The sequence below is a fragment of the Temnothorax longispinosus genome, chromosome 8 (assembly GCF_030848805.1).
Source record: "Temnothorax longispinosus isolate EJ_2023e chromosome 8, Tlon_JGU_v1, whole genome shotgun sequence".
Taxonomy (NCBI): Eukaryota; Metazoa; Arthropoda; class Insecta; order Hymenoptera; family Formicidae; genus Temnothorax; species Temnothorax longispinosus.
In genome coordinates this window covers 10,370,735-10,397,941 of record NC_092365.1, presented here as the reverse complement: position 1 = coordinate 10,397,941, position 27,207 = coordinate 10,370,735, and the positions used below count along the sequence as shown (strand labels likewise).

The window sequence follows — 27,207 nt, the reverse complement described above, 5'->3', positions numbered from 1 at the left end:
TATAATTATATATAACCATATACATAATATATATATATATATATATATATATATATATATATTGTGACGTTGCGGCTCGCCGCACCGTCGCGGCGCCCCGCCGCCGTCACAAGACGCGGAATTTCGCGCCCAGGGACGGACCAGGGAGGCAACGACGAGATCTCCAGGGGTCGTATTTAATCGCGTTTCCGCATTTTGTTTACTTTTTTTTGTTTCTTTTTGCAATGTAATACGCGCGGCACCTCACCCACACCACGGCAAACCTTCGAGGGAGTATTTGGCGAAGGAAATCAAGGACGATCGATAACCCAGGAGGGGTGGCAAACGCGGAAGCAGCAGAGATCGCGGGCTGGCGAGAGCAACGCGGCAGGCGGGCGGCACGTACGGCAGCGACGGACGAGGCCGCCGATAGCGGGGCCCCAAGCGCTTGGGTAAACACCCGGCTTCAGCAAATGATCTCCACAAAACATCGACCTACGGGGTGGCTGGCCACCGCCCCAGGGTCAAACCGGAGGCACACCGGCACGAGCAAAGTTCCGTCCGCCGCTAAGGACAAGATTTGAGGAGTTGTACGCCGCCGAGGGACCGTTGCCCGCCCCCGAAGGATCTCGTATCGACAGCACTGCGCCGGGACACCGCGGGCTTGCAGGCTCGCGCCCGATTGGCTCGCGCGCCCCTCAGGAAGGGGTACCGTATCGATTCCGCAATCGAGCGAGTTTAGCGTTTCACTCTCTGGTCGTCCGTCGGCACGATACGTTTTGTAAGATACGCGATAGCCACCCCGAGTCGGGTATTTCGATAATTGTCTGGCGGATCGAGGATCGTTGGAGGAAGGTGACGGCGAGGAGCCCAGGAGGAGGCATATCACCGGTGAGGTTGCCCGTAAATCGCGTTATGTAAAGCCACGACACCGCCCTCCGGTGCACGCTCTCGCTCGGGATAACGCATGTTAAGATCGAGTGTAATTTCGCGATCGATAACGAGAGCGAAGGGCCTCGGGATGGTATCGTGGCCGCGGAACCGTGGTACAAGCGTTATGGCGAATCCCTGGAGATCGTGATAGGCGTTAATGAGTTCGATATCGCGAGTATATTGCGTTGTCCTCGCGACCTTGGTGTACGGCCGCATACGGGCCGGTATTTCGTCAATTGCGTTACCGTTTCTTCGCGTCGGGAAATTCTTTTGTTCGAGCGTCGGTGTTAGCGTATCGATTTGTGTTCGGATCTCGTTATTACGGGTGATAATTGTGCTCTCGCGTTGAGAAACTTGCGTCCGGTAGTAATCGCGTTACGTCCTATGGCGTCCTTGCTCGTGATAATCTCGAATTTTGCGTTGGAATGTCGATGGCATTGTTAATCGCGGTCGAAGGTCGTTCCCGCCGACTGATTAATTATGTTAGACTTGTATTCGCGTTAAGAAATTACCGGCGTTCACACGCTTCGTGCGTTTAGATGTTACTTGCGTAGTTCTTCCTGGCGTTCCGTGGTTATTAGACGCGTACTTCGAGTCAAAGGTGGTGTGGCCTTCTCCACACCTGGCGCCCAACATTATTAGCGATATCGCGACTTGCTTGGTTAAACGACTCGGCGCCTCCCCGTTGCGCCCGAGCCGAATATCTCGCGTTAAGTTAAGATATCATTGCGACAGAGTTTTCGTACGGTTTTCGACTCGGATTATTAATTGTGTGAGAATAGAGCCTTCAGCGTGTTTATTAGAGACTCAATTTCTTGATTTGTTTATTGAATTTATTTTCTCGACAACCAATACTCAATAAATGTTATTTTCTTTGTTATCCGACTGAGTATGAAATTATCGTGTCACCCCGCCGAATATAGCGCTGCCCTTCATTAACCCCGCCCGTGATTAGGTCAAGCTAGCCGATTCCACGCACCTCCACACTTCGTTTTGCGTCTCGTTTAGGTTTTCGCGATTTCGTGGATGCGAATGTACGCGTCTGGCGCCCAACATTTGGAACATTTCGTGGAGTATCGGAGGTGCGAGGAAATCACTGGAGAGGCCAACCATCCCGCTCTCCTAAGTCCTTTTGATCCGGCACACGTCCCGGAGCGGTCCGGGAGTGTAAAAAGTCGTGACAATATATATATATTAGGGTGTCATTTTGGAGCAATTTTTTTTTTCATTTCACGAATAGCATGAAGGTAAAATAAGATACCTGTTAAAGTTTTAGCCCTTAATATTAATATTAACAGGTCGCTTATCGCGATTTTTTATTTTTTATTTAGTAAGATAGATAAAATTTTATAACTATCTAACAAACAGTAATACAGCATTGCTCCACAAGAGATTTTTGTAGTAAATTTACCGCTCTACAAAAAAGATCTCTTATTATTTTTTCATAAATTCAACCGTTTAAAAGATATGGTAAAGTTTAAGAAAATGGTAATTTTGTCGGTTATACAGACGGCTCCAGCATCCCCTTAAAGCGTACGGGCTGACGAGTTAATAAATTTTGACTACTTTGACCTCCCATATCTCTGGAATCAATTCTCACCTCAACTTAAAAATTTTTTGTGATTGATGTCTTGTCATAAGGTATCATTTGACACACGATTCAGTTCTAATATCGCGGGACCAAATATAGGCGATTTTTGGGGTCACTCTTTAAGAACAAAATAGTTACAAATGACAAGTCGAAAAGATGACTATTAGACGTCTATGTAGTCTATCCAGTTAAATTATTCTTCAATTTATCGAAAATTTTGTTTCTATTGAGTGTAGAAACGCTTTTCCGCAAATTTATAACTTATTGTACTGCGATATAAAATAGTTTTAAAACAAATAACAGTCAAATACAGTTTTAATATAGAATATAATGGCCGCGTTCAGCAGGCAACACGATTGTTGAGTGTTGTCTTATCAATTGCGTGCCTCGTTTTTTATTCGCACATCTAACGCGAAGAGAATCAAGCGGACAGCGGGAGCGGCTCGCGAGAATAGGCGCGTTCAGCAGAACAAACCGCTCAGTGTAGCAATCGAATGTGATTGGCTCATACTTTTAGACCCAACAAATCAACGCAGAGTGTTGATAAGACGAACTCAACAGTTGTGCAACAGTTGTGTCTGCTGAACGCGCCCATTGATGCATAAATGGAAACAGAGAGAAAGATAAGAGTGGTCATGCCTGCGTTTTGGCTGTACCCGAATCCTGTAGAAAACGTGCACGTTTTTGTGGTTCTCTTTCGTGCTATGTCCACGATTTTGTAATAATGTCAACGATTTTGTGGTTCTTTTTCGTGTTATATTAACGATTTTTTTATTTTTTCCAAAGAGAATAAGAAAATCGTGTACATATAGCGTGGAAGAGAACCACAAAAACGTGCAATCTACAGGATTCGGGTACAGCCAAAACGCGGGCATGACCACTCTCATCTTTCTCTTTGATGGAAAATACACATATGTATGTAACCGCGTCCATTTACCGACCTTGCATATAGGTACCGATATGTACATAAATTTATGTGTTATAGCGAATTCGGGTGCTTGCATTAGTGCGCACTGAGTGCGCACTAAAGCCCGTATCAGTCTACGGATTGGGATTGAGATTGGATTGAAATTTAATCAATCAGAACAGAGAAACTGATCTCAAGTTTAGTAAACTTAGCTCTGATTGGTCAAATTTCAATCCAATCTCAATCCCAATCCGTAGTCTGATACGGGCATAAGGCTTGTTCTTAATCAATTATTATATTTACAGATCATCTTAAATACTTCTTAGTCTATAAAATGATTTGTACAGCATCCATATAGATATTACAGATTGTTTTATTGGCTAAAAAATTTTTAAATGTGTATTTAAGTGACTTTAAATATAAGAATAGATTATAAACAATTGCCTTAGTGCGCACTCAGTGTGCTACGTTTGTGCTGTATTGTGCCGCAAACCGCAACTCTGTAACTCAAAGCAGTAGGTAAGCTAGGCCGGTTCTAACTAGGGAGCAATGAGGAGGGATGAGGGGCGGGGGGGGGGGAGGAACCGCGGGCGGGGAGGACCGCGAAGGGGAACCGCGGGGGGGAGAACCGTGGGCGCCGCGGGGGAAGAGGAGGGGGGAACCGCATGTTTCGGGCGCCGCGGGGAAGGGGGGAGAGGGGAACCGCATGTTTCGGGCGTCGTGGGAGAGGGGGAGGGGGGAACCGCGTGTTTCGGGCGCCGCGGGGAAGGGGGAGTGGGGAACCGCGTGTTTCGGACGCCGCGAGGAGGGGAAGGGGGGAGGGAAAAACCGCGTTTTCCGGCGTCGGGGGGCGACCGCGTTTTCCGGCGCCGCGGGGTGAGGGGGTCCGCGTTTTCCGGCGCCGCGGGGCGACCGCGTTTCCGCCACGCCGCGGAGCGAGGGGGGGGGGATCCGCATTTTCGCCGCGCCGCGGAGCGTTCGCGTTTTCGGGCGCCGCGGGGCGAGGGGACCCGCGTTCGCGTTTCGCCGCGCCGCGAAGTCCGCGTGACGTCACACGGCACGCTCGCGTTATCTCCCCCTCGTAGATGTTTCTCCCCCGTCCCCCATTCGTCTTCTCGTTCGCGCGGTGTCTCGCGCCCCCGTCCCCCCCGTTTGCGCGAGTCTTCTCGTTCGCGCGGTCTCTTTCTCTCGCGCGCGGTCCCTCTCGCTCCCGACCCCCGTTCGCGTTCTCGCTCGTGGCCCCGTTCGCGGTCTCTTTCCCTCGCGCGTTCTCGCTCGCGATCACGTATCTTTTCTTCGCCAGCGATATTTAATCGTTCAGATTTTCGCGATATTTAATTTTTTAATATTACATTTAAGTAAACGATAAACGAAGACAGCTTTATGACAGGAAAAGGGATGAACGGTAAATGAAAAGGAAAAACTTTTTAACCATATTATATGCATTTATTTATCATGTAGCGCATTATAACACAATAGTATCCAAAGCGTAGGCTAATAATTCGCAATCAATAATCGAATTTTTATCATAAACGTCACGCAAGATTGTAACTGCGTTACATTTATCAGTGATACAATTTTGACGTTAAAATTGTTACAAACTGTTTGAATTTTTCACTTACGCCGTGAACATTTTAACATAGTTGAAAATACACATTTTCGACGCAATGTTCTAATTCGAACAGGAAGAGTACAGTTGACGGTTTCATGTACAAGCTGGTGCCGCACGACGTCAATTTTACAATATCTGCGTCACGTATTTTAACAAGCTCCAGATCTCGAAACGTTAGCGATGATGGTGCCGATGACTGCACGAGTCGCTGTATATCTGCACGTTTTTCGATGAATGTCACCCACGTTGCATGTAGCAGAATTATCCGATTGCCTCGGTTATCGCCAATAAGTATATCCGCAGAGGACATAGGTCCCGCGTTGATTCCAACATCCAAAAATTTATACGCTGTTGATGTCAAGGCAAATCTTCTTCCCAAAATACGTGGCGTGTAGCGGGGTTTATAAAAACTAAAAAATACAATTATATGTTTATAAAAGTTTTTTTTGCACAAGTATATATGAAAATTAGCGGTACTTACTCATTGTGCTGTTTCTCGCACGTTTCGTCCTGAATCGGAACGTAGTAGTTGCGCACCATGAGTGTTCATCGTATCTGGAGGCTGTTTGCGACGTACTCGAACCGTATCGAACTCTTGACTATGCTCTAGAATCCTCATAGACCATTTATACATACCCAAAACTGCAAATCTTGCAAAAATAGCGCCAATGTACGGCTGCTGCATGGTGACCACCACCACAATCCACATATACGTTAAATGTGATATCTTTGTCAAGAATATTCGTGATGAGATCACCTCATCGGGCATCAAATATGATTTTTTTCAAGAGCATACGTGTCTCGCGATGATTTCATCGAACACATGCAAAACTGCAAATAGCGCCGATGTACGGCCGCTGCATTGATACAGATCAAATCACCAAAAGTCAATGGCGCGTTTTCGTGAACGTACGTGTCTCGCAATGATTTCATCGAACACGTGCAAAACTGCAAATTTTGCAAATAGCGCCGATGTACGGCTGCTGAGATGAAATTAGATATGATAAGCGAACGATGCATCATTAGTAGAAAATAAAATGACGAATCTAGGGGATACGCTCAATAGTCGAGAACTGGAAGTCGTGAGTGCAACAAATGGCGTTAGCAAGAGGATCGTGCAATAACATGGAGCAAGAGTTGTTGGAGCAATCCCACCCTGTTAAATTCGAGGGAAGACTTTGCCGCGTGGGAGCAACGATGCGACGAGTTTATCGAATCGTTGGAAGCCGAATTAAACGGCCACGATTATCAATCGATCAGTCATCGATCGGTCTCAAACAGTCATTGGTCGCTTGTATCGCAAGACTCGAAGGTTTGAAAGACTTGGTACGTCAACGTTTCGTACATGTGGGTGCGGGATACAGTGCGAGTGAGACAGGACTCAGATGGCGCGAGATAGATCCGGCTTTTGAAAGCCGTATATTGACTGGTGCGGTGATAAATTCCAAACACATCGACCCTCGTCAATTTCTCAAAAATGCGAGAGAAATTGTACTCGATCGTGTGCGGAACGTCATGCAACGACATGACAATGTAAAAATTAACACAGTGTTTAATGGTGAATTTGTTGCGGGTGACAAACGCGCGAATAAAAGTATCGCAACGAGAAACTATGAAGTCTTTCGTGAGTCCGATCTGCACGAGTGGTACAAGCAACACGTCATCGAGCCTACCTTAGCAAAGCTGGAGGAATTCCAGGAACGTGATAGCGGATGGGCGTTGTCGCGTATACTCAATTTAATGGTAAACGTGAACAAATACAATCCGTTGCACGCGGGGTGTTTTGTGGAAATATCGCAAGAAATTAAAAAAAAGAAGGCGGTGATAAACGTGCGATCAATGGACAATGCATGTTTTGTATGGTCAGTGACGGCTGCTCTACATCCAGCCCAAAGAAATGCAGATCTGGAATCGTCGTATCCACATTACACGTCGGTGCTAGATCTTACGGACATTGAGTTTCCAATGACGTTGGATCAAATTAAAAAATTTGAAAATCATAACAACATCTCCATCAACGTGTACAGCATCGAGAAAAAAAAAACAAGAAACTTGCTATCTTGCCAATACGGGTTACTGACCGAAAGATGGACAGACACGTAAATCTGCTGTACGTGCATAACGACAACGTGGGACATTTTGCGTGGATCAAGAACCTATCCCGTCTCGTGAGCTCGCAAATCAGTAAAAAAGAGCACAGGAAATACTTTTGCGATCGGTAAGTACCTATAGTTTTTTTAATAATATATAGAATATTTTGTGTATAAAAAATTATAATATTTGCGTTTATTTTTTTTGCAGATGTTTGCACTACTTCAGCTCCAACGAGAAATTGGCTGCCCACACCGTCGACTGTCAGGAGATGAATGACTGCGCGATCAAGTTACCGAACAATAACGACAAGTGGTTGGCCTTTAAAAATCACAACAGGAAGGAACGAGTTCCGTTTGTCGTATACGCCGACCTGGAGTGTACCCTGGAGAAGATGGAAGCGGATCCGGAAACGTCCAGGTACACATATCAACATCATCGCGTGTTTAGCATAGGGTACTACGTGCGTTGCTCGTACGACGAGTCGTTATCTATGTATCGGTTTCGTCGCGATAAGGATTGCGTCGCGTGGTTCGCCGAGGAGCTACCCCAGTAAAACAGGAACGTGGAATCCACGTTTCTTTCATGTGGACCAGCGACGTAGAATTTACGTAGACAATCGAGTGGATCATCCGCTTAAAAACGGTAGTCGGATCCACGTGGATGAGATCATCGATTCGATGTGGAATTTACGTGAAAGTTTCACGTCTTAATATTTTGGCGAGTACTGGACAGTAAGTACTGGATTACTGGTAGTAATTTATTACACAGAGAACTACTGGTGCATAGTATTGAATTATACTCACCCAAAAAAAACCTCTTAATACTAGAGGACATTGATTTCCGATATTCACCCGGCATAAAAAAATTATTTTTATCGAAATTTTATTACTATTTTATAACTAAATTTGTTTTTTAAGATGCAGTCTATGATTATAAATATTTTCTCGAATTTAAAAACACATATAAAAACACACTTACCTTGGTGGGATTCGAACTCGGGACCTCTGGATCGTGAGCCAACTGCCTTACGTGGTAGACTACTTCTTAATTTGATGTAATTGTTATATATAGTCTACATATGTCATAACCAGCGCAAATATATAATTTTTTAAAAATCATCTTAAGAAACAAATTCAGTTTAAAAACTGATTATTATTATAACACATAACTTTTGTATTTTTACGACATAATAAAATTTTTCAATTTTAAAATGTCTTACTATCATTTTCATTAATTATTCATTAAAACGTTCCATTTAGCTATATTAATTGCGATTGACAACATCAATGTCTCCTGAGATTGATAAATTATCTGTCAGTAGAACAGTGAAAATATCTACGCAAAATCTACATTGATACTACGCGGATGAGATACTTTGATTTTATCGATGGAAAAGAAACGTTGAATCCACGCGGATAAGGTACTTCGATTTTGGCGATGGAAAAGAAACGTTGAATCCACGCGGATAAGGTACTTCGATTTTGGCGATGGAAAAGAAACGTTGAATCCACGCGGATAAGGTACTTCGATTTTGGCGATGGATAAGAAACGTTGAATTTACGTGGATAAGGTACATCGATTTTAGCGATAGAAAGGAAACGTTGAATCCACACGAATAAGGTTCTTAGATTTTGACGATGAAAAAGAAACGTTGAATCTACGTGGATAACTCGTGGATGAATCTCCATCCACGTATTACGTAGATTCGACGCATATGCGACGTACCTGTTTTACTGGGGTAAGACGTTTAGCTCACGACGTAAAAACTATATTGTCTACTAATATACCCATGGCAGATTTCACGCGAGACGAGTGGGAAAAGTTTAACAGCGCAACGCACTGTCACGTGTGCGAAGAACCGTTCGAGCCAGACGACGTGCGAGTACGCGACCATTGTCACCTGACCGGTCGATACAGAGGTCCCGCGCATTCGAATTGTAACTTAAATTATAAAGATTCGCATTGCATTCCCATAGTGTTTCATAATTTATCGGGATACGATGCACATTTTATTATAACCGAAATAGCAACAGCATACGAAGGACATGTAGATTTACTCCCGATCACAAAAGAAAAATATATTTCGTTACAAAACGTTTACAAAAAACGTTCAAAGCACTGAAGATAAAGATAAGAAAACGTGCGTCAAATTGAGATTTATCGATTCGTACAAGTTTCTCACCGCTAGTCTCGACAAATTGGCATCTTATCTCAGCAAAGATAAACTGCGAATATTGCAACGCGAATTTTGTGAATTATCCGCAGAAAATTTTAATTTGCTGACACGAAAAGGCGTATTTCCATATGAATACATTGACTGCGTCGAAAAATTGGAGGACTTGTGTTTACCACCGCGCGACTCGTTTTACAGTTCATTGACAAGTGACACCGTATCCGAGAGCGATTACGCGCACGCCGTCGACGTCTGGCAGCGGTTCTCCATTCGAACGCTCGGTGATTACAGCGATTTATATCTCAAGACCGATGTCTTGCTGTTGGCCGATATCTTTGAAAATTTTCGCGATAGTTGCGTCGCGAGTTATGGACTCGATCCGGCGTATTATTATACTCTACCGGGTTTTACGTGGGATGCTATGTTGAAGCATACACACATCAATTTCGAATTGCTCACCGACATTGACATGGTCATGTTTATCGAACGCGGTATACGCGGCGGTTTGAGTCAATGTTCAAACAGATACGCGCTGGCCAACAACAAGTACATGCAGTCGTACGATCCATCGAAACCGTCGTCGTACCTCATGTATTTTGATGTAAATAACTTATACGGCTGGGCAATGAGTCAACCATTGCCATACGCAGATTTTAAATGGATCGACGACGTAACCGATTTTAATGTTATGGATGTCGCGTTGGATTCCCCGATAGGCTACATTCTCGAAGTCGACTTGGAGTATCCGCAACATCTTCACGACGCGCACACTGACCTACCGTTCTGTCCGACGCGCGATAAACCACCCGGCAAGCGGCAGGACAAGCTCCTCGCAACATTATACGATAAGAAACGTTATGTAATACATTATCGCAACCTGCAGCAGTGTACTCGTCACGGTCTCCGTATATCAAAAATTCACCGTATACTGAAATTCGCGTAATCTCCATGGCTTCGCGATTATATAGACCTCAATACGAAATTTAGGACATTGGCCAACAATGATTTCGAGAAAAATTTATACAAATTGATGAACAATGCCGTGTTTGGCAAAACCATGGAGAATGTGCGCAATCACGTTGACGTGCGACTCGTGACTCATTGGGAAGGTAGATACGGCGCGGAGGCTATGATTGCGAAACCAAATTTTCATAGCCGAAGCGTCTTTTCGGAGAATTTAGTAGCAATAGAAATGCGAAAACTCGAGGTGAAGTTCGACAAACCAATCTATGTGGGTATGTGCATTTTCGATATATCCAAGACATGTTTGTACGAATTTCATCACGAGTACATGTTACCGTTGTATCGCGACAAGTGTAAAGTCACGTACACCGATACTGACAGTCTCATTTATCACATCGAGTGCGACGATGTGTATGATATCATGAAGCGCCACATTCATAGATTTGACACTAGCGATTACGCGATTGATAATACGTACGGTATCCCACTCGCCAATAAAAAAGTTCCGGGCTTAATGAAAGACGAAAATAACGGTGCGATAATGACCGAATTCGTCGGGCTTAGAGCAAAGATGTACGCCTTGCGAGTGGACGGTAAGAAAGATACGAAAAAGGCTAAAGGTGTTAAGAGTAACGTCGTAGCCAGGTCGATAACGTTCGACGATTACACGCGATGTCTGCGCGACGAAATTGAAATGACGCGACAGCAAACCTGCATAAGATCCAAAAAACACGAGGTATACACCGTGTCCGAAACGAAAATAGCTCTAAGTCCGTACGATGATAAGCGATACATTATACCCGGTTCTACCGAAACGCTGCCATGGGGACATTATAAAATACCATTGTAAATATATTGAAAATATATTGTAAATACCGCTGTAAATATATTGTAATTACATTTAGATATTTAGAAAAAATAAATGACTCATATGTATATATGTATGTTTTTATACTGTAATAAATTTTTACAATACATTATTCTTGTGTATCCATGAATTGTATGAATTATCAAATCTTAACCACTTTACATAAACCTCATCCCCTCTTTTGCGTAAAACTTTTTCAACGAGATACACATCGGGATTAGCAACGCGATGTAACTCGTATTCGTAGAAGCCGCCGGCGACGGGTTTTCCGCAGGAATCTTCCAACAGAAACGTCACAGGATTAGTTTTCTGCACTCCTACTACATCACAATATTGTCACATCGTTTGTTTATCATATCTAATTTCATCTCAGTAGCCGTACGGATGCGCCTGCCGAAAAATCTGCGATGTGCAGTTTTGCACGTGTGCGATGAAGTCACCGCGAGACACGTATGTTCTCGAAAACGATATCGCGCCATTGACTTTCGGTGATTTGATCTGTAAAACAGCTATTGAACCGCTATGAAACAGCTAAAAACAGCTAAAAACAGCTATCAAACAGCTATTGAACCGCTATGAAACAGCTAAAAACAGCTAAAAACAGCTAAAAACAGCTATTGAACCGCTATGAAACTGCTAAAAACAGCTAAAAACAGCTATCAAACAGCTATCAAACAGCTATTGAACCGCTATGAAACTGCTAAAAACAGCTAAAAACAGCTATCAAACAGCTATCAAACAGCTATTGAACAGCTAAAAACAGCTATCTGTATAACTGCGATCTGTATAACTGATATTGAACCGCTATTGAATCGCTATCAAACTTCTTTTAAACAACTAAAAACAGCTAAAAACAGCCATCAAACAACATACTTTGTAGTATAATATAGATGTTTTAGCTGTTCAAGAGCTGTTTTTTAGTTGTTTTTTGTTGTTTGATGGCTGTTTTTAGCTGTTTTTAGTTGTTTAAAAGAAGTTTGATAGCGATTCAATAGCGGTTCAATATCAGTTATACAGATCGCAGTTATACAGATAGCTGTTTTTAGCTGTTCAAGAGCTGTTTGATAGCTGTTTTTAGCTGTTTCATAGCGGTTCAATAGCTGTTTGATAGCTGTTTCATAGCTGTTTTTAGCTGTTTTTAGCTGTTTCATAGCGGTTCAATAGCTGTTTGATAGCTGTTTTTAGCTGTTTTTAGCTGTTTCATAGCGGTTCAATAGCTGTTTGATAGCTGTTTCATAGCTGTTTTTAGCTGTTTTTAGCTGTTTCATAGCGGTTCAATAGCTGTTTGATAGCTGTTTGATAGCTGTTTTTAGCTGTTTTTAGCAGTTTCATAGCGGTTCAATAGCTGTTTGATAGCTGTTTGATAGCTGTTTTTAGCTGTTTTTAGCAGTTTCATAGCGGTTCAATAGCTGTTTTTAGCTGTTTTTAGCTGTTTTTAGCTGTTTCATAGCGGTTCAATAGCTGTTTGATAGCTGTTTTTAGCTGTTTTTAGCTGTTTCATAGCGGTTCAATAGCTGTTTTACAGATCAAATCACCGAAAGTCAATGGCGCGATATCGTTTTCGAGAACATACGTGTCTCGCGGTGACTTCATCGCACACGTGCAAAACTGCACATCGCAGATTTTTCGGCAGGCGCATCCGTACGGCTACTGAGATGAAATTAGATATGATAAACAAACGATGTGACAATAGTGTGATGTAGTAGGAGTGCAGAAAACTAATCCTGTGACGTTTCTGTTGGAAGATTCCTGCGGAAAACCCGTCGCCGGCGGCTTCTACGAATACGAGTTACATCGCGTTGCTAATCCCGATGTGTATCTCGTTGAAAAAGTTTTACGCAAAAGAGGGGATGAGGTTTATGTAAAGTGGTTAAGATTTGATAATTCATACAATTCATGGATACACAAGAATAATGTATTGTAAAAATTTATTACAGTATAAAAACATACATATATACATATGAGTCATTTATTTTTTCTAAATATCTAAATGTAATTACAATATATTTACAGCGGTATTTACAATATATTTTCAATATATTTACAATGGTATTTTATAATGTCCCCATGGCAGCGTTTCGGTAGAACCGGGTATAATGTATCGCTTATCATCGTACGGACTTAGAGCTATTTTCGTTTCGGACACGGTGTATACCTCGTGTTTTTTGGATCTTATGCAGGTTTGCTGTCGCGTCATTTCAATTTCGTCGCGCAGACATCGCGTGTAATCGTCGAACGTTATCGACCTGGCTACGACGTTACTCTTAACACCTTTAGCCTTTTTCGTATCTTTCTTACCGTCCACTCGCAAGGCGTACATCTTTGCTCTAAGCCCGACGAATTCGGTCATTATCGCACCGTTATTTTCGTCTTTCATTAAGCCCGGAACTTTTTTATTGGCGAGTGGGATACCGTACGTATTATCAATCGCGTAATCGCTAGTGTCAAATCTATGAATGTGGCGCTTCATGATATCATACACATCGTCGCACTCGATGTGATAAATGAGACTGTCAGTATCGGTGTACGTGACTTTACACTTGTCGCGATACAACGGTAACATGTACTCGTGATGAAATTCGTACAAACATGTCTTGGATATATCGAAAATGCACATACCCACATAGATTGGTTTGTCGAACTTCACCTCGAGTTTTCGCATTTCTATTGCTACTAAATTCTCCGAAAAGACGCTTCGGCTATGAAAATTTGGTTTCGCAATCATAGCCTCCGCGCCGTATCTACCTTCCCAATGAGTCACGAGTCGCACGTCAACGTGATTGCGCACATTCTCCATGGTTTTGCCAAACACGGCATTGTTCATCAATTTGTATAAATTTTTCTCGAAATCATTGTTGGCCAATGTCCTAAATTTCGTATTGAGGTCTATATAATCGCGAAGCCATGGAGATTACGCGAATTTCAGTATACGGTGAATTTTTGATATACGGAGACCGTGACGAGTACACTGCTGCAGGTTGCGATAATGTATTACATAACGTTTCTTATCGTATAATGTTGCGAGGAGCTTGTCCTGCCGCTTGCCGGGTGGTTTATCGCGCGTCGGACAGAACGGTAGGTCAGTGTGCGCGTCGTGAAGATGTTGCGGATACTCCAAGTCGACTTCGAGAATGTAGCCTATCGGGGAATCCAACGCGACATCCATAACATTAAAATCGGTTACGTCGTCGATCCATTTAAAATCTGCGTATGGCAATGGTTGACTCATTGCCCAGCCGTATAAGTTATTTACATCAAAATACATGAGGTACGACGACGGTTTCGATGGATCGTACGACTGCATGTACTTGTTGTTGGCCAGCGCGTATCTGTTTGAACATTGACTCAAACCGCCGCGTATACCGCGTTCGATAAACATGACCATGTCAATGTCGGTGAGCAATTCGAAATTGATGTGTGTATGCTTCAACATAGCATCCCACGTAAAACCCGGTAGAGTATAATAATACGCCGGATCGAGTCCATAACTCGCGACGCAACTATCGCGAAAATTTTCAAAGATATCGGCCAACAGCAAGACATCGGTCTTGAGATATAAATCGCTGTAATCACCGAGCGTTCGAATGGAGAACCGCTGCCAGACGTCGACGGCGTGCGCGTAATCGCTCTCGGATACGGTGTCACTTGTCAATGAACTGTAAAACGAGTCGCGCGGTGGTAAACACAAGTCCTCCAATTTTTCGACGCAGTCAATGTATTCATATGGAAATACGCCTTTTCGTGTCAGCAAATTAAAATTTTCTGCGGATAATTCACAAAATTCGCGTTGCAATATTCGCAGTTTATCTTTGCTGAGATAAGATGCCAATTTGTCGAGACTAGCGGTGAGAAACTTGTACGAATCGATAAATCTCAATTTGACGCACGTTTTCTTATCTTTATCTTCAGTGCTTTGAACGTTTTTTGTAAACGTTTTGTAACGAAATATATTTTTCTTTTGTGATCGGGAGTAAATCTACATGTCCTTCGTATGCTGTTGCTATTTCGGTTATAATAAAATGTGCATCGTATCCCGATAAATTATGAAACACTATGGGAATGCAATGCAAATCTTTATAATTTAAGTTACAATTCGAATGCGCGGGACCTCTGTATCGACCGGTCAGGTGACAATGGTCGCGTACTCGCACGTCGTCTGGCTCGAACGGTTCTTCGCACACGTGACAGTGCGTTGCGCTGTTAAACTTTTCCCACTCGTCTCGCGTGAAATCTGCCATGGGTATATTAGTAGACAATATAGTTTTTACGTCGTGAGCTAAACGTCTTAGCTCCTCGGCGAACCACGCGACGCAATCCTTATCGCGACGAAACCGATACATAGATAACGACTCGTCGTACGAGCAACGCACGTAGTACCCTATGCTAAACACGCGATGATGTTGATATGTGTACCTGGACGTTTCCGGATCCGCTTCCATCTTCTCCAGGGTACACTCCAGGTCGGCGTATACGACAAACGGAACTCGTTCCTTCCTGTTGTGATTTTTAAAGGCCAACCACTTGTCGTTATTGTTCGGTAACTTGATCGCGCAGTCATTCATCTCCTGACAGTCGACGGTGTGGGCAGCCAATTTCTCGTTGGAGCTGAAGTAGTGCAAACATCTGCAAAAAAAATAAACGCAAATATTATAATTTTTTATACACAAAATATTCTATATATTATTAAAAAAACTATAGGTACTTACCGATCGCAAAAGTATTTCCTGTGCTCTTTTTTACTGATTTGCGAGCTCACGAGACGGGATAGGTTCTTGATCCACGCAAAATGTCCCACGTTGTCGTTATGCACGTACAGCAGATTTACGTGTCTGTCCATCTTTCGGTCAGTAACCCGTATTGGCAAGATAGCAAGTTTCTTGTTTTTTTTTCTCGATGCTGTACACGTTGATGGAGATGTTGTTATGATTTTCAAATTTTTTAATTTGATCCAACGTCATTGGAAACTCAATGTCCGTAAGATCTAGCACCGACGTGTAATGTGGATACGACGATTCCAGATCTGCATTTCTTTGGGCTGGATGTAGAGCAGCCGTCACTGACCATACGAAACATGCATTGTCCATTGATCGCACGTTTATCACCGCCTTCTTTTTTTTAATTTCTTGCGATATTTCCACAAAACACCCCGCGTGCAACGGATTGTATTTGTTCACGTTTACCATTAAATTGAGTATACGCGACAACGCCCATCCGCTATCACGTTCCTGGAATTCCTCCAGCTTTGCTAAGGTAGGCTCGATGACGTGTTGCTTGTACCACTCGTGCAGATCGGACTCACGAAAGACTTCATAGTTTCTCGTTGCGATACTTTTATTCGCGCGTTTGTCACCCGCAACAAATTCACCATTAAACACTGTGTTAATTTTTACATTGTCATGTCGTTGCATGACGTTCCGCACACGATCGAGTACAATTTCTCTCGCATTTTTGAGAAATTGACGAGGGTCGATGTGTTTGGAATTTATCACCGCACCAGTCAATATACGGCTTTCAAAAGCCGGATCTATCTCGCGCCATCTGAGTCCTGTCTCACTCGCACTGTATCCCGCACCCACATGTACGAAACGTTGACGTACCAAGTCTTTCAAACCTTCGAGTCTTGCGATACAAGCGACCAATGACTGTTTGAGACCGATCGATGACTGATCGATTGATAATCGTGGCCGTTTAATTCGGCTTCCAACGATTCGATAAACTCGTCGCATCGTTGCTCCCACGCGGCAAAGTCTTCCCTCGAATTTAACAGGGTGGATTGCTCCAACAACTCTTGCTCCATGTTATTGCACGATCCTCTTGCTAACGCCATTTGTTGCACTCACGACTTCCAGTTCTCGACTATTGAGCGTATCCCCTAGATTCGTCATTTTATTTTCTACTAATGATGCATCGTTTGCTTATCATATCTAATTTCATCTCAGCAGCCGTACATCGGCGCTATTTGCAGTTTTGCATGTGTTCGATGAAATCATTGCGAGACACGTACGTTCACGAAAACGCGCCATTGACTTTTGGTGATTTGATCTGTATCAATGCAGCGGCCGTACATCGGCGCTATTTGCAGTTTTGCACGTGTTCGATGAAATCATCGCGAGACACGTATGCTCTTGAAAAAAATCATATTTGATGCCCGATGAGGTGATCTCATCACGAATATTCTTGACAAAGATATCACATTTAACGTATATGTGGATTGTGGTGGTGGTCACCATGCAGCAGCCGTACATTGGCGCTATTTTTGCAAGATTTGCAGTTTTGGGTATGTATAAATGGTCTATGAGGATTCTAGAGCATAGTCAAGAGTTCGATACGGTTCGAGTACGTCGCAAACAGCCTCCAGATACGATGAACACTCATGGTGCGAACTACTACGTTCCGATTCAGGACGAAACGTGCGAGAAACAGCACAATGAGTAAGTACCGCTAATTTTCATATATACTTGTGCAAAAAAAACTTTTATAAACATATAATTGTATTTTTTAGTTTTTATAAACCCCGCTACACGCCACGTATTTTGGGAAGAAGATTTGCCTTGACATCAACAGCGTATAAATTTTTGGATGTTGGAATCAACGCGGGACCTATGTCCTCTGCGGATATACTTATTGGCGATAACCGAGGCAATCGGATAATTCTGCTACATGCAACGTGGGTGACATTCATCGAAAAACGTGCAGATATACAGCGACTCGTGCAGTCATCGGCACCATCATCGCTAACGTTTCGAGATCTGGAGCTTGTTAAAATACGTGACGCAGATATTGTAAAATTGACGTCGTGCGGCACCAGCTTGTACATGAAACCGTCAACTGTACTCTTCCTGTTCGAATTAGAACATTGCGTCGAAAATGTGTATTTTCAACTATGTTAAAATGTTCACGGCGTAAGTGAAAAATTCAAACAGTTTGTAACAATTTTAACGTCAAAATTGTATCACTGATAAATGTAACGCAGTTACAATCTTGCGTGACGTTTATGATAAAAATTCGATTATTGATTGCGAATTATTAGCCTACGCTTTGGATACTATTGTGTATAATGCGCTACATGATAAATAAATGCATATAATATGGTTAAAAAGTTTTTCCTTTTCATTTACCGTTCATCCCTTTTCCTGTCATAAAGCTGTCTTCGTTTATCGTTTACTTAAATGTAATATTAAAAAATTAAATATCGCGAAAATCTGAACGATTAAATATCGCTGGCGAAGAAAAGATACGTGATCGCGAGCGAGAACGCGCGAGGGAAAGAGACCGCGAACGGGGCCACGAGCGAGAACGCGAACGGGGGTCGGGAGCGAGAGGGACCGCGCGCGAGAGAAAGAGACCGCGCGAACGAGAAGACTCGCGCAAACGGGGGGGACGGGGGCGCGAGACACCGCGCGAACGAGAAGACGAATGGGGGACGGGGGAGAAACATCTACGAGGGGGAGATAACGCGAGCGTGCCGTGTGACGTCACGCGGACTTCGCGGCGCGGCGAAACGCGAACGCGGGTCCCCTCGCCCCGCGGCGCCCGAAAACGCGAACGCTCCGCGGCGCGGCGAAAATGCGGATCCCCCCCCCCCCCCCCCCGCGGCGTGGCGGAAACGCGGTCGCCCCGCGGCGCCGCCGCCGGAAAACGCGGACCCCCTCACCCCGCGGCGCCGGAAAACGCGGTCGCCCCCCGACGCCGGAAAACGCGGTTTTTCCCTCCCCCCTCCCCCTCCTCGCGGCGTCCGAAACACGCGGTGCCCCACTCCCCCTTCCCCGCGGCGCCCGAAACACGCGGTTCCCCCCTCCCCCTCTCCCGCGGCGCCCGAAACATGCGGTTCCCCTCTCCCCCCTTCCCCGCGGCGCCCGAAACATGCGGTTCCCCCCTCCTCTTCCCCCGCGGCGCCCACGGTTCTCCCCCCGCAGTTCCCCTTCCGCGGTCCCCCCGCCCGCGGTTCCCCCCCCGCCCCTCACCCCCCCTCATTGCTTCCTAGTTAGAACCGGCCTAGCTTACCTACTCAAAGCGTACTCAAGAAAATTAAAAAATACAAAATTTTTTATAGCCCCGCACTATAAACTTTTTGTACGCATATCTCTAAAAATCAACGTCTTGCTGCAAACTTCGTTTTCTGTCACTTTGTGACACAATCCCGCCAATATTTAAATCCCATTGAACACATTTGGGACGAAATGGAATGACGATTAAAGCAGCCGTATAATCTGAACCAATTGGGAGAAGCGCTTAGGCAAATTTGGTGCGAAATTCCACAAAGCGCAATTGAAAGATGCATAAACATGCGAGAGCGATTGCAAGCAGTAATTAATCAGAGAGGAGGTAATACACAATTTTAAAGGCACGCGCGCGCACGTACACACACACAGCAGAGAGGGTTTGGAGTCATTTAAATACTGCAGAAATGACGAGCGCGGAGTCCTTATCTCTGCTGTGACACACACACACACACACACACACACACACACACACACACACACACACACACACACACACACACACACACACGATGTGCAAAATCCGACCGACAACCTCCACGTGGTGCAACCACATTGGTTAATGCTAATGTCGGCGGTAAATGTCATTTTTCAAGAAAAAAAGGGTTAATTTCAACATTATGTAAATCGGTCAAAAAAATCGTAGAAAGATTTTAAAAAAAGTATTTTGTAGGTAAAATGTTACAGTTTGTGGTATTTGTATTGAATTTTGTGAAAAAATTTTTTTTATCAAACTGCAGAGTGTTAAAAATGTGTAATTTTAAGGAATAAATCAACATTTTTAATTTTAGCCCCAAACAAGGAAGACAGAAAAATTTTTTATAGTCACCGATACCTCGTTAAAGCTGACATTTTGAGCTTTAAAATGCTTTTTTTTTGTTTGTTTTACGATGATTTTTCATCGAGTTACGCCAATTTTTTTAAAAAATACAAGGTTTGCTTCAAAGTCGTGTAAATCGGTCAAAAAAAATCGTAGGAAAATATAGAAAAAAGCATTTTGTAGGTAAAATTATGTAGTTTATGAAACGTTAATTGAATTTTTTAATTGAGTTTCAAGTAGTCAAACATAAGTTAATTTTAAGGAACAAAACAATGTGTTCTTTTTTAAAGCGTACAACATAGAAAATAAAAAAATTTTAAAAATCCACCGAAAGTGCGTTAAAGATGAAACTTCAAGCTTTAAAATGCTTTTTTAGATTTTTTTTTACGATAATTTTTCGTCGACTTACAGCAGTTTGAAAATAGCCTAATTTTTAGGGTTCATGAAGTGTTCCCTATTTTTTTTGTACGAGTGTATTAAACCGCGAATTAATTTTTCTCCACAAAACTGGGTGCGGCATTTGAAAGTACTACTCTTCGCCTTCAAAATGCTTTTTGAAATTTTCAGATATCTTATTTCTTCTCGGAGATATCGTCCGTTGAAATTTAAGTGATGTTAAGTCTTCATGTGAATAAAAATATTCACTCTATACTACATAGAGTGAAAAGCGCAGACTGCAATTTCAAATTCAGCTACTCCAAAAACATAAGAATACATAACTGTAGTCTGCCTAATTGACAAAAAAAAGGCGAATTCGAAAATCTTAGAATTCTATCTTAGACTTTTTAAGATTTTCGAATTCGCCTTTTTTTTGTCAATTAGGCAGACTACAGTTATGTATTCTTATGTTTTTGGAGTAGCTGAATTTGAAATTGCAGTCTGCGCCTTTCACTCTATGTAGTATAGAGTGAATATTTTTATTCACATAAAGACTTGACATCACTTAAATTTCAAAACGGACGATATCTCCGAGAAGAAATAAGATATCTGAAAATTTTAAAAAGCATTTTGAAGGCGAAGAGTAGTACTTTCAGATGCCGCACCCAGTTTTGTGGAGAAAAATTAATTCGCGGTTTAATATAACCCCGAATATAGCAAAAAAACTGTGTTTTTTGCACTTTCAGGTTAGGATATCTCGAAAACCTGATGTGATGGAGCAATTCCGCTGGCGGATTCGGATTCAGCGGCCCGAAAACCTTTGGGAAAGTATAGTTTGGTCTCAGGGTTTTAAAAATGTCGGCCTGTGTAATGAGCCAAAGGGGATGGGGGTAAGAAAAAATTTTCTTTTTTTTTCAAATTTTTTAAAATTGTGCCGGATTGTGCTAAACGAGTACAATAACTTATCATAATGACAAAATGTCCGCAAATCGTTAGTTTTTGCAGCACAACCCATACAGCATGAAATATTCCATGAATGTTCTATGAATATTCTTTAGAATATTCATGAATTTTCTATAAATGATCTATAAATGTGCAAAGAACGTGTAATGTCCCGCTTTGAATGTCCTTAGAAATTTCTGTAAATATTCTCAAATAATCTACAAATGTTTTATAAATTTTCCGCATAATCCATAATTTTCTTATATATGCAAAATATATTTATAGAACATTTATAGATTATTTTAGGAACATTAAAAATGGGATATCGCATATTCTGTATACATTTAATATTCACCCGACATAAAAAAAATTATTTATTTCGAAATTTTATTACTATTTTTTAACTAAAGTTGTTTCTTAAGATGCAGTCTATGATTATAAATATTTTCTCGTATTTGAAAAACACACTTACCTTGGTGGGATTCGAACTCGGGACCTCTGGATCGTGAGCCAACTGCCTTACGTGGTAGACTACTTCTTAATTTGATGTAACGTTATATATAGTCTACGCATATGTCATAACCAGCGCAAATATATAATTTTTCAAAAATCATCTTAAGAAACAAATTCAGTTTAAAAAGAGTAATAAAATTTGAATTAGATATATGATATAATATTTCTCAATGTCGGGTGAATGTCAGAAACCAGTGCCGGCTCATTATGAAATTTTTTTATAAAATTATATATTTTTAATTATTTAAAAAAAAAATTGTAAATCTAATAATAATGATAAAGAATAAAGATTGGCTATTAAGCTTTGGCCCAATATTGGGCGGCACTTGCTTGCCAAGCCTCGGCTACCCAAATTCGGGTAATAGTTGGGCCAGGCTTGGGCATTAAACGTCGGCAAGCCGACACTCGTGCCAGTCTTGGCCCGTTTCTCGAGTATCGGCGTTTCCTACCTGGGCTCGCGGTCTCGTTACGCTTCCCCTTCGTTAGCTCGCAAGGGTCTCGGATTTCTAAAAAGTTTTTATTAATGCTTTCCAGAATATTTATATAATGTTCCAAAATATTCCTAGAATAATTAGAATGTTTTCAATATTTTTCCTAAAATGTTTATAGATTATTTTAAAAATATTCTACTAATATGTAAAAAATATTCTTAATATTCTGAATATTTCATGTTCATTGCAATGTTCACAGATTATTATTGAAATATTCATAACAATTCTAGAAAAGTTTTTCAGAATATTCATAGCACATGCTATAAATGTTTAAGAATATTAACAAAATGTTCCGTAAATATTCCAAATATTCTATATTTGTCAAAATATTTATACAACATTCTATGCATTTTTTAAATGTACTATATTTATTAGACATTTGTAGAATATTCTATGCATATTCCGAATGGACAAAATTTCATGGAATATTTATAGAACTTCTATAGAATATTCTGAATGACCCGTGGAATATTAAAATATTTATGGATTGTTTATAGCACATTTCTTGCATATTCCATGCTGTATGGGAATCATATAAAGAAAGCAGTTTTTAGAAATTACAATTTTCAAGCCGCTATAACTTTTGAACCGTGACAGGGAATAAAATTTTGCGACTTGTGCTGAATTATGCTAGCCGAGCACAACAAGAAAACGGCTAGAAAAAAATTGAAAGTTGCAGGGGTTAAAAATAATGAGCCAAAGGGAATGGGGGTAAGAAAAAAATTTCTCTTTCAAATTTTTTAAAATTGTGCCGGATTGTGCTAAACGAGTACAATAACTTATTATAATGACAAAATTTCCGCAAATCGTTAGTTTTCGCAGCACAATTATCTAAAGAAAGCAGTTTTTAGGAATTTCAATTTTCAAACCGCTATAACTTTTGAACCGTGACAGGGAATGAAATTTTGCGACTTGTGCTGAATTGTGCTAGTCGAGCACAACAAGAAAACTGCTAGAAAACAATCGAAAGTTGCAGGGGTTAAAAATAATAAGCCAAAGAGGATGGGGGTGAGAAAAAAATTTCTTTTCTTTAAATTTTTTAAAATTGTGCCGAATTGTGCTAAACAAGTACAAAATTTACAAAATTTAAAAATGTAAAATTTTTTTCTCACCCTTATTTCCCCCTCTCCCTTAGCCCATTATTTTCAACCCCTACAACTTTCTATGCATCTCCGGCCATTTCTTTGTTGTACTCATCTAGCGAAACGCAGCACAGCTTACAGAAGTTCGGTAAATGCGTTTTAAAAATAATTATTTGTTATTTTGTTTTTGAGATTTAATATTTTTTATCTGCCAAATGAAAAGAAATATCGAGTTTATTCCAACGGCACAACGTGGCACAAATTACTATCTTCCAACAAAAAAAAATTGGGTTTATTTCGGGAAAAGTGCGAGGCTAGTATAATTTTGTTTTTATTTCTTTTTTTTAATTGTTATCGAAGTTATCAATCTAGCATTTGCGGCACAAGTCAGCACAAATGCAGCACAATACGGCACAATAAAAAAACTAAAAATTCGAAAAATGCGGGGCTATCAAAATTTTGTATTTTTTAATTTTCTCGAGTACGCTTTGAGTTACAGAGTTGCGGTTTGCGGCATAATACAGCACAAACGTAGCACAATGTAGCACAATTATTAAAAATACAGAATTTAAAAAGTGCGGAGCCTACTTCACACACGTTACCGTTTGATGGGTTTTAAGAAAATTAGAGAAGAACATACTTTCTATGATACTCTATTTGTGTGCAAAATTTCAGCACGGTATCTAAAAAATTGTAGAAGTAGATGCATGTACAAAAATCCGTACACACACGCACGCACGCACGCACGCACGCACGCACGCACACATATGTACATACTTCCGGACATTTTCTACTAATGTGATTTCTCGACATTTTGGAACATTCTAAACCTATTTCCATCAAAATAATCTTAGAAACGTGAAATTCGGAGAGTATATTCCTTCCATGACGTAAGCATCCACTAAGAAGGGATTTTTAGAAATTCGACTTTTAACGGAGTGAAAAGGGGGAAAATGTATTTTCACGGATTCCTCACTTAGGCTCGGTGAGATATCGACTTGGTTCTTGCTTACAAAGGTTACCCATACAAATGCTTAAAAACATAATGCATGTTTTTGCCTTAAAGGGGTAAATCTACATTCAGGGATAAATTATAGAATCCTTCGCATACCGTAGCGAAGCACGGTATGCGGGTGCACGGGTGTATCAAGCTAGTACTATACAGAAATTATTTCGACATTATCTTTGCAAGGAAACTTTAAATTGAAACTAAAAAAGAGATTAGGGAACACCAATGTTGATAAAGAATTTAAATGCGAATTTACCGTCGGTTTGCTCATCCGGTTTATTCTTGCTTAGCATGAACTTGGCATAGGCTATCCTAGTAACTGGCGTGAAGTCCAAGAGGTTTGGATTATAATCCACCAGCCGTTTTGGATCCATGGATGCTAGGTCGGAGTTCGGTTGGTGTCGCAGCTGGCGACGTAAACTACGACGGGTTTGACGTTGCACCGCTTCGTTCGTACTCCCAATAGGATCCCTGGCGATAGTGCTCTGTCTCACCACGGCGTTCCAGTCCTTTTTACCAGCGCCGCTTCCTTTTCGTCCAATTGCTCTTGCGATTTGACTGAAAACATCTTTCGGCTCCTTCTCGCTCTGAATAACAGCTTGCACGATGCCTTCCACGATACCGATCTGGAAATCCTTCTGAAGTCGACGCTCCATTACTCTGCCTTTTTTGCCGGGTACTTCAAAAATATGCAAAATTATAGTTTATAAGTATTATTATAATCGCTTTTAAAATGCATTATTTTAAAGAACGAAATATTTCCAATTGTGTGTGAACACAAGTTTACAAAAGGAAAGTACTAACTTTATCATTTTTATTGCAACTATATATCTGTCATACTATTTATATTGTCAAGCATGCAACGAAATTTGGTGCTCAGATTAAACAAATGTTTATATATGTTAGTAAATCTTTTTTATTTAATAAAATAAGTTTGAAGAAGACAATTCATATTTTGTATTTATAAATCAATCAAAATGTTTGCTATAAATTATAATTGGTTGAAAAAGAAAAGCTAGAATTTTATTGATCCTTTTTTAATTTTCAATTTTTTAAGGTATGAAAATAAAGATGGTACAAAAGGGTATTCCGTACAATACATAATATTTTTAAAATATTTTTTAGGAAGATTATAATAATTCACAAAAATATTTTTTAAATGTTTCTGTGTTCGCCAGATCATGTCAGAAAAACATTTTCAAAAATATTTTTGAAAGATTGCAAATAAATATATTTAATAGGTTAGATTCCGATAACCCTGGCGCTTTAATTTGATGATGGTTTCTGGTAGTACTTTTAATGCTGAACAAAAAATTATATAGGTCTTATAGGGCTAACTGCTCTGGTTTTCGAGATGTACAGTGTTAAAGTTGATAAAACTTTAGATTAAGGGCGACCTCACCGATTTCAATGACTTTGATATATGTTGTCGATATGAAACGAGATGCCACATGGGTTTACAACTTTTCACGCGTGGAAAGCCGATGCATGTACTTTGAAGGCACACTATGTGTCTAGTTTAACAATAGTGGAGCCCCCCGCAGGGGGGCGGAACCTATTGCCTCCACGCATGCACTTTCCACGCGAAACAAGGTGTCACGAGGTGTCACTTTTCAATATCCTAACTATTCTCTGCTATAACAAATTATTTTTCTTACAGATATTAAATATTTTTACACAATGCAACTTTTTATACGAAGCGACTTTTTAACTTTTCACGCGAACCGAGGTTTATTCCCACTCCCTCTGCTTGCGGGGGAGAAGCGGTAGCCTACGTGTGTACTGTTTATACATACACAATTGAAGTATTATTTGAAAATTTATATTATTTATTTTTAATTTTAACACTGTATATCTTAAAAACCAGAGCGGTTAGCTCTATAAGACCTATATAATTTTTTGTTCAGCGTTAAAAGTACTACCAGAAACCATCGTCAAATTAAGGCGCCAAAGTTATTGGAATCTTGCCATTCAATAATATTTGTAAAATCTTTTAAAAATATTGCTTCGAAAAATAAAATATGTTTAACCAAATCAGCAATAATTATTTCACGTTTAAAAGATTTTTCTAATACTTGAAAAATATACATCTTTACAACGTACTTTGGAAAATATTACTTTGTATATCTATATCATCGACGTAGTGTTGTGTGGGTGAGGCTTGCATTGTATTGCTGGCAAAGATATGTCTCGCAGATGTCATGATTTTGCTTTGCCTGAAGCCTGCTTATATTAGCCCCCAACTGAAATTTACTTACGAGTCAATCTTACTATTATGCGCCGCCTAGCAACGTCGTTGCGAACTAGCACGAAAAGATGCGCTACCATGCATCTTTCTTAATTAAGAATATTTCATATTTCAAAAATATTTGAAAAAAGATTATAAAACCAATAATGAATATATATTTTTAAATATTTTGAAACGAGATTATAAAACAATATGTAGATTTGAATTAATATTTTAAAAATATAGGGGAGACCGGGGCGAAGTCGGCCCTTTTTTTCGGTGCCGACTTTTAACAACAAAATAAATCATTTTAGTGAAATATAGTATACCATTGTAAAGAGTGAACCCTTGGCTACAAAATTTATATAGGCATTTTTGGTCTACGTCGCTTTGTTCAACCGGTATAAACGACAAAGGTGCAAAAAACGATAAGTCAAAATTCCCGGGGCGGAGTCGTATCTTCATTCTCGGACTGGATTTTAAATAAAGATACATAATTTTGATCATAAAAAATAATAGAATACACTTAATTCATTGTTTTTTAGTAGAAAAATGGAAAGCGGAAAATAATTTCAAGAAAATCAATTTTCTTTTTCGCTAACAGTTAAAGCATGTAAAAACAGAG

The 27,207-nt window shown here is 40.9% G+C and overlaps 1 protein-coding gene, 1 long non-coding RNA gene and 2 pseudogenes across 3 annotated transcripts in view; 2 read left to right on the top strand and 2 right to left on the bottom strand.

The window, feature by feature from the left end:
• Trp (transient receptor potential) overlaps positions 1 to 27,207 on the bottom strand; it is a 210,959-nt gene that overhangs the window by 3,066 nt on the left and 180,686 nt on the right. Inside the window, exon 17 of the mRNA XM_071786771.1 lies at positions 24,612 to 25,034. Within this exon, the coding sequence (XP_071642872.1) occupies positions 24,612 to 25,034 (423 nt within the window). The remainder of the gene's footprint in view (positions 1 to 24,611; positions 25,035 to 27,207) is intronic.
• Positions 31 to 25,302, top strand: LOC139818197 (uncharacterized). Of its 2 annotated transcripts, none has more exons than XR_011733412.1 (3): positions 31 to 870; positions 21,065 to 21,208; positions 24,646 to 25,302. It is a non-coding gene; the product is annotated as an uncharacterized lncRNA (long non-coding RNA). The 2 variants fall into 2 exon arrangements; XR_011733413.1 differs by having other exon boundaries at positions 23,846 to 25,302.
• Positions 6,417 to 7,267, top strand: LOC139818194 (uncharacterized; annotated as a pseudogene).
• LOC139818193 (uncharacterized) lies at positions 15,715 to 16,917 on the bottom strand (annotated as a pseudogene).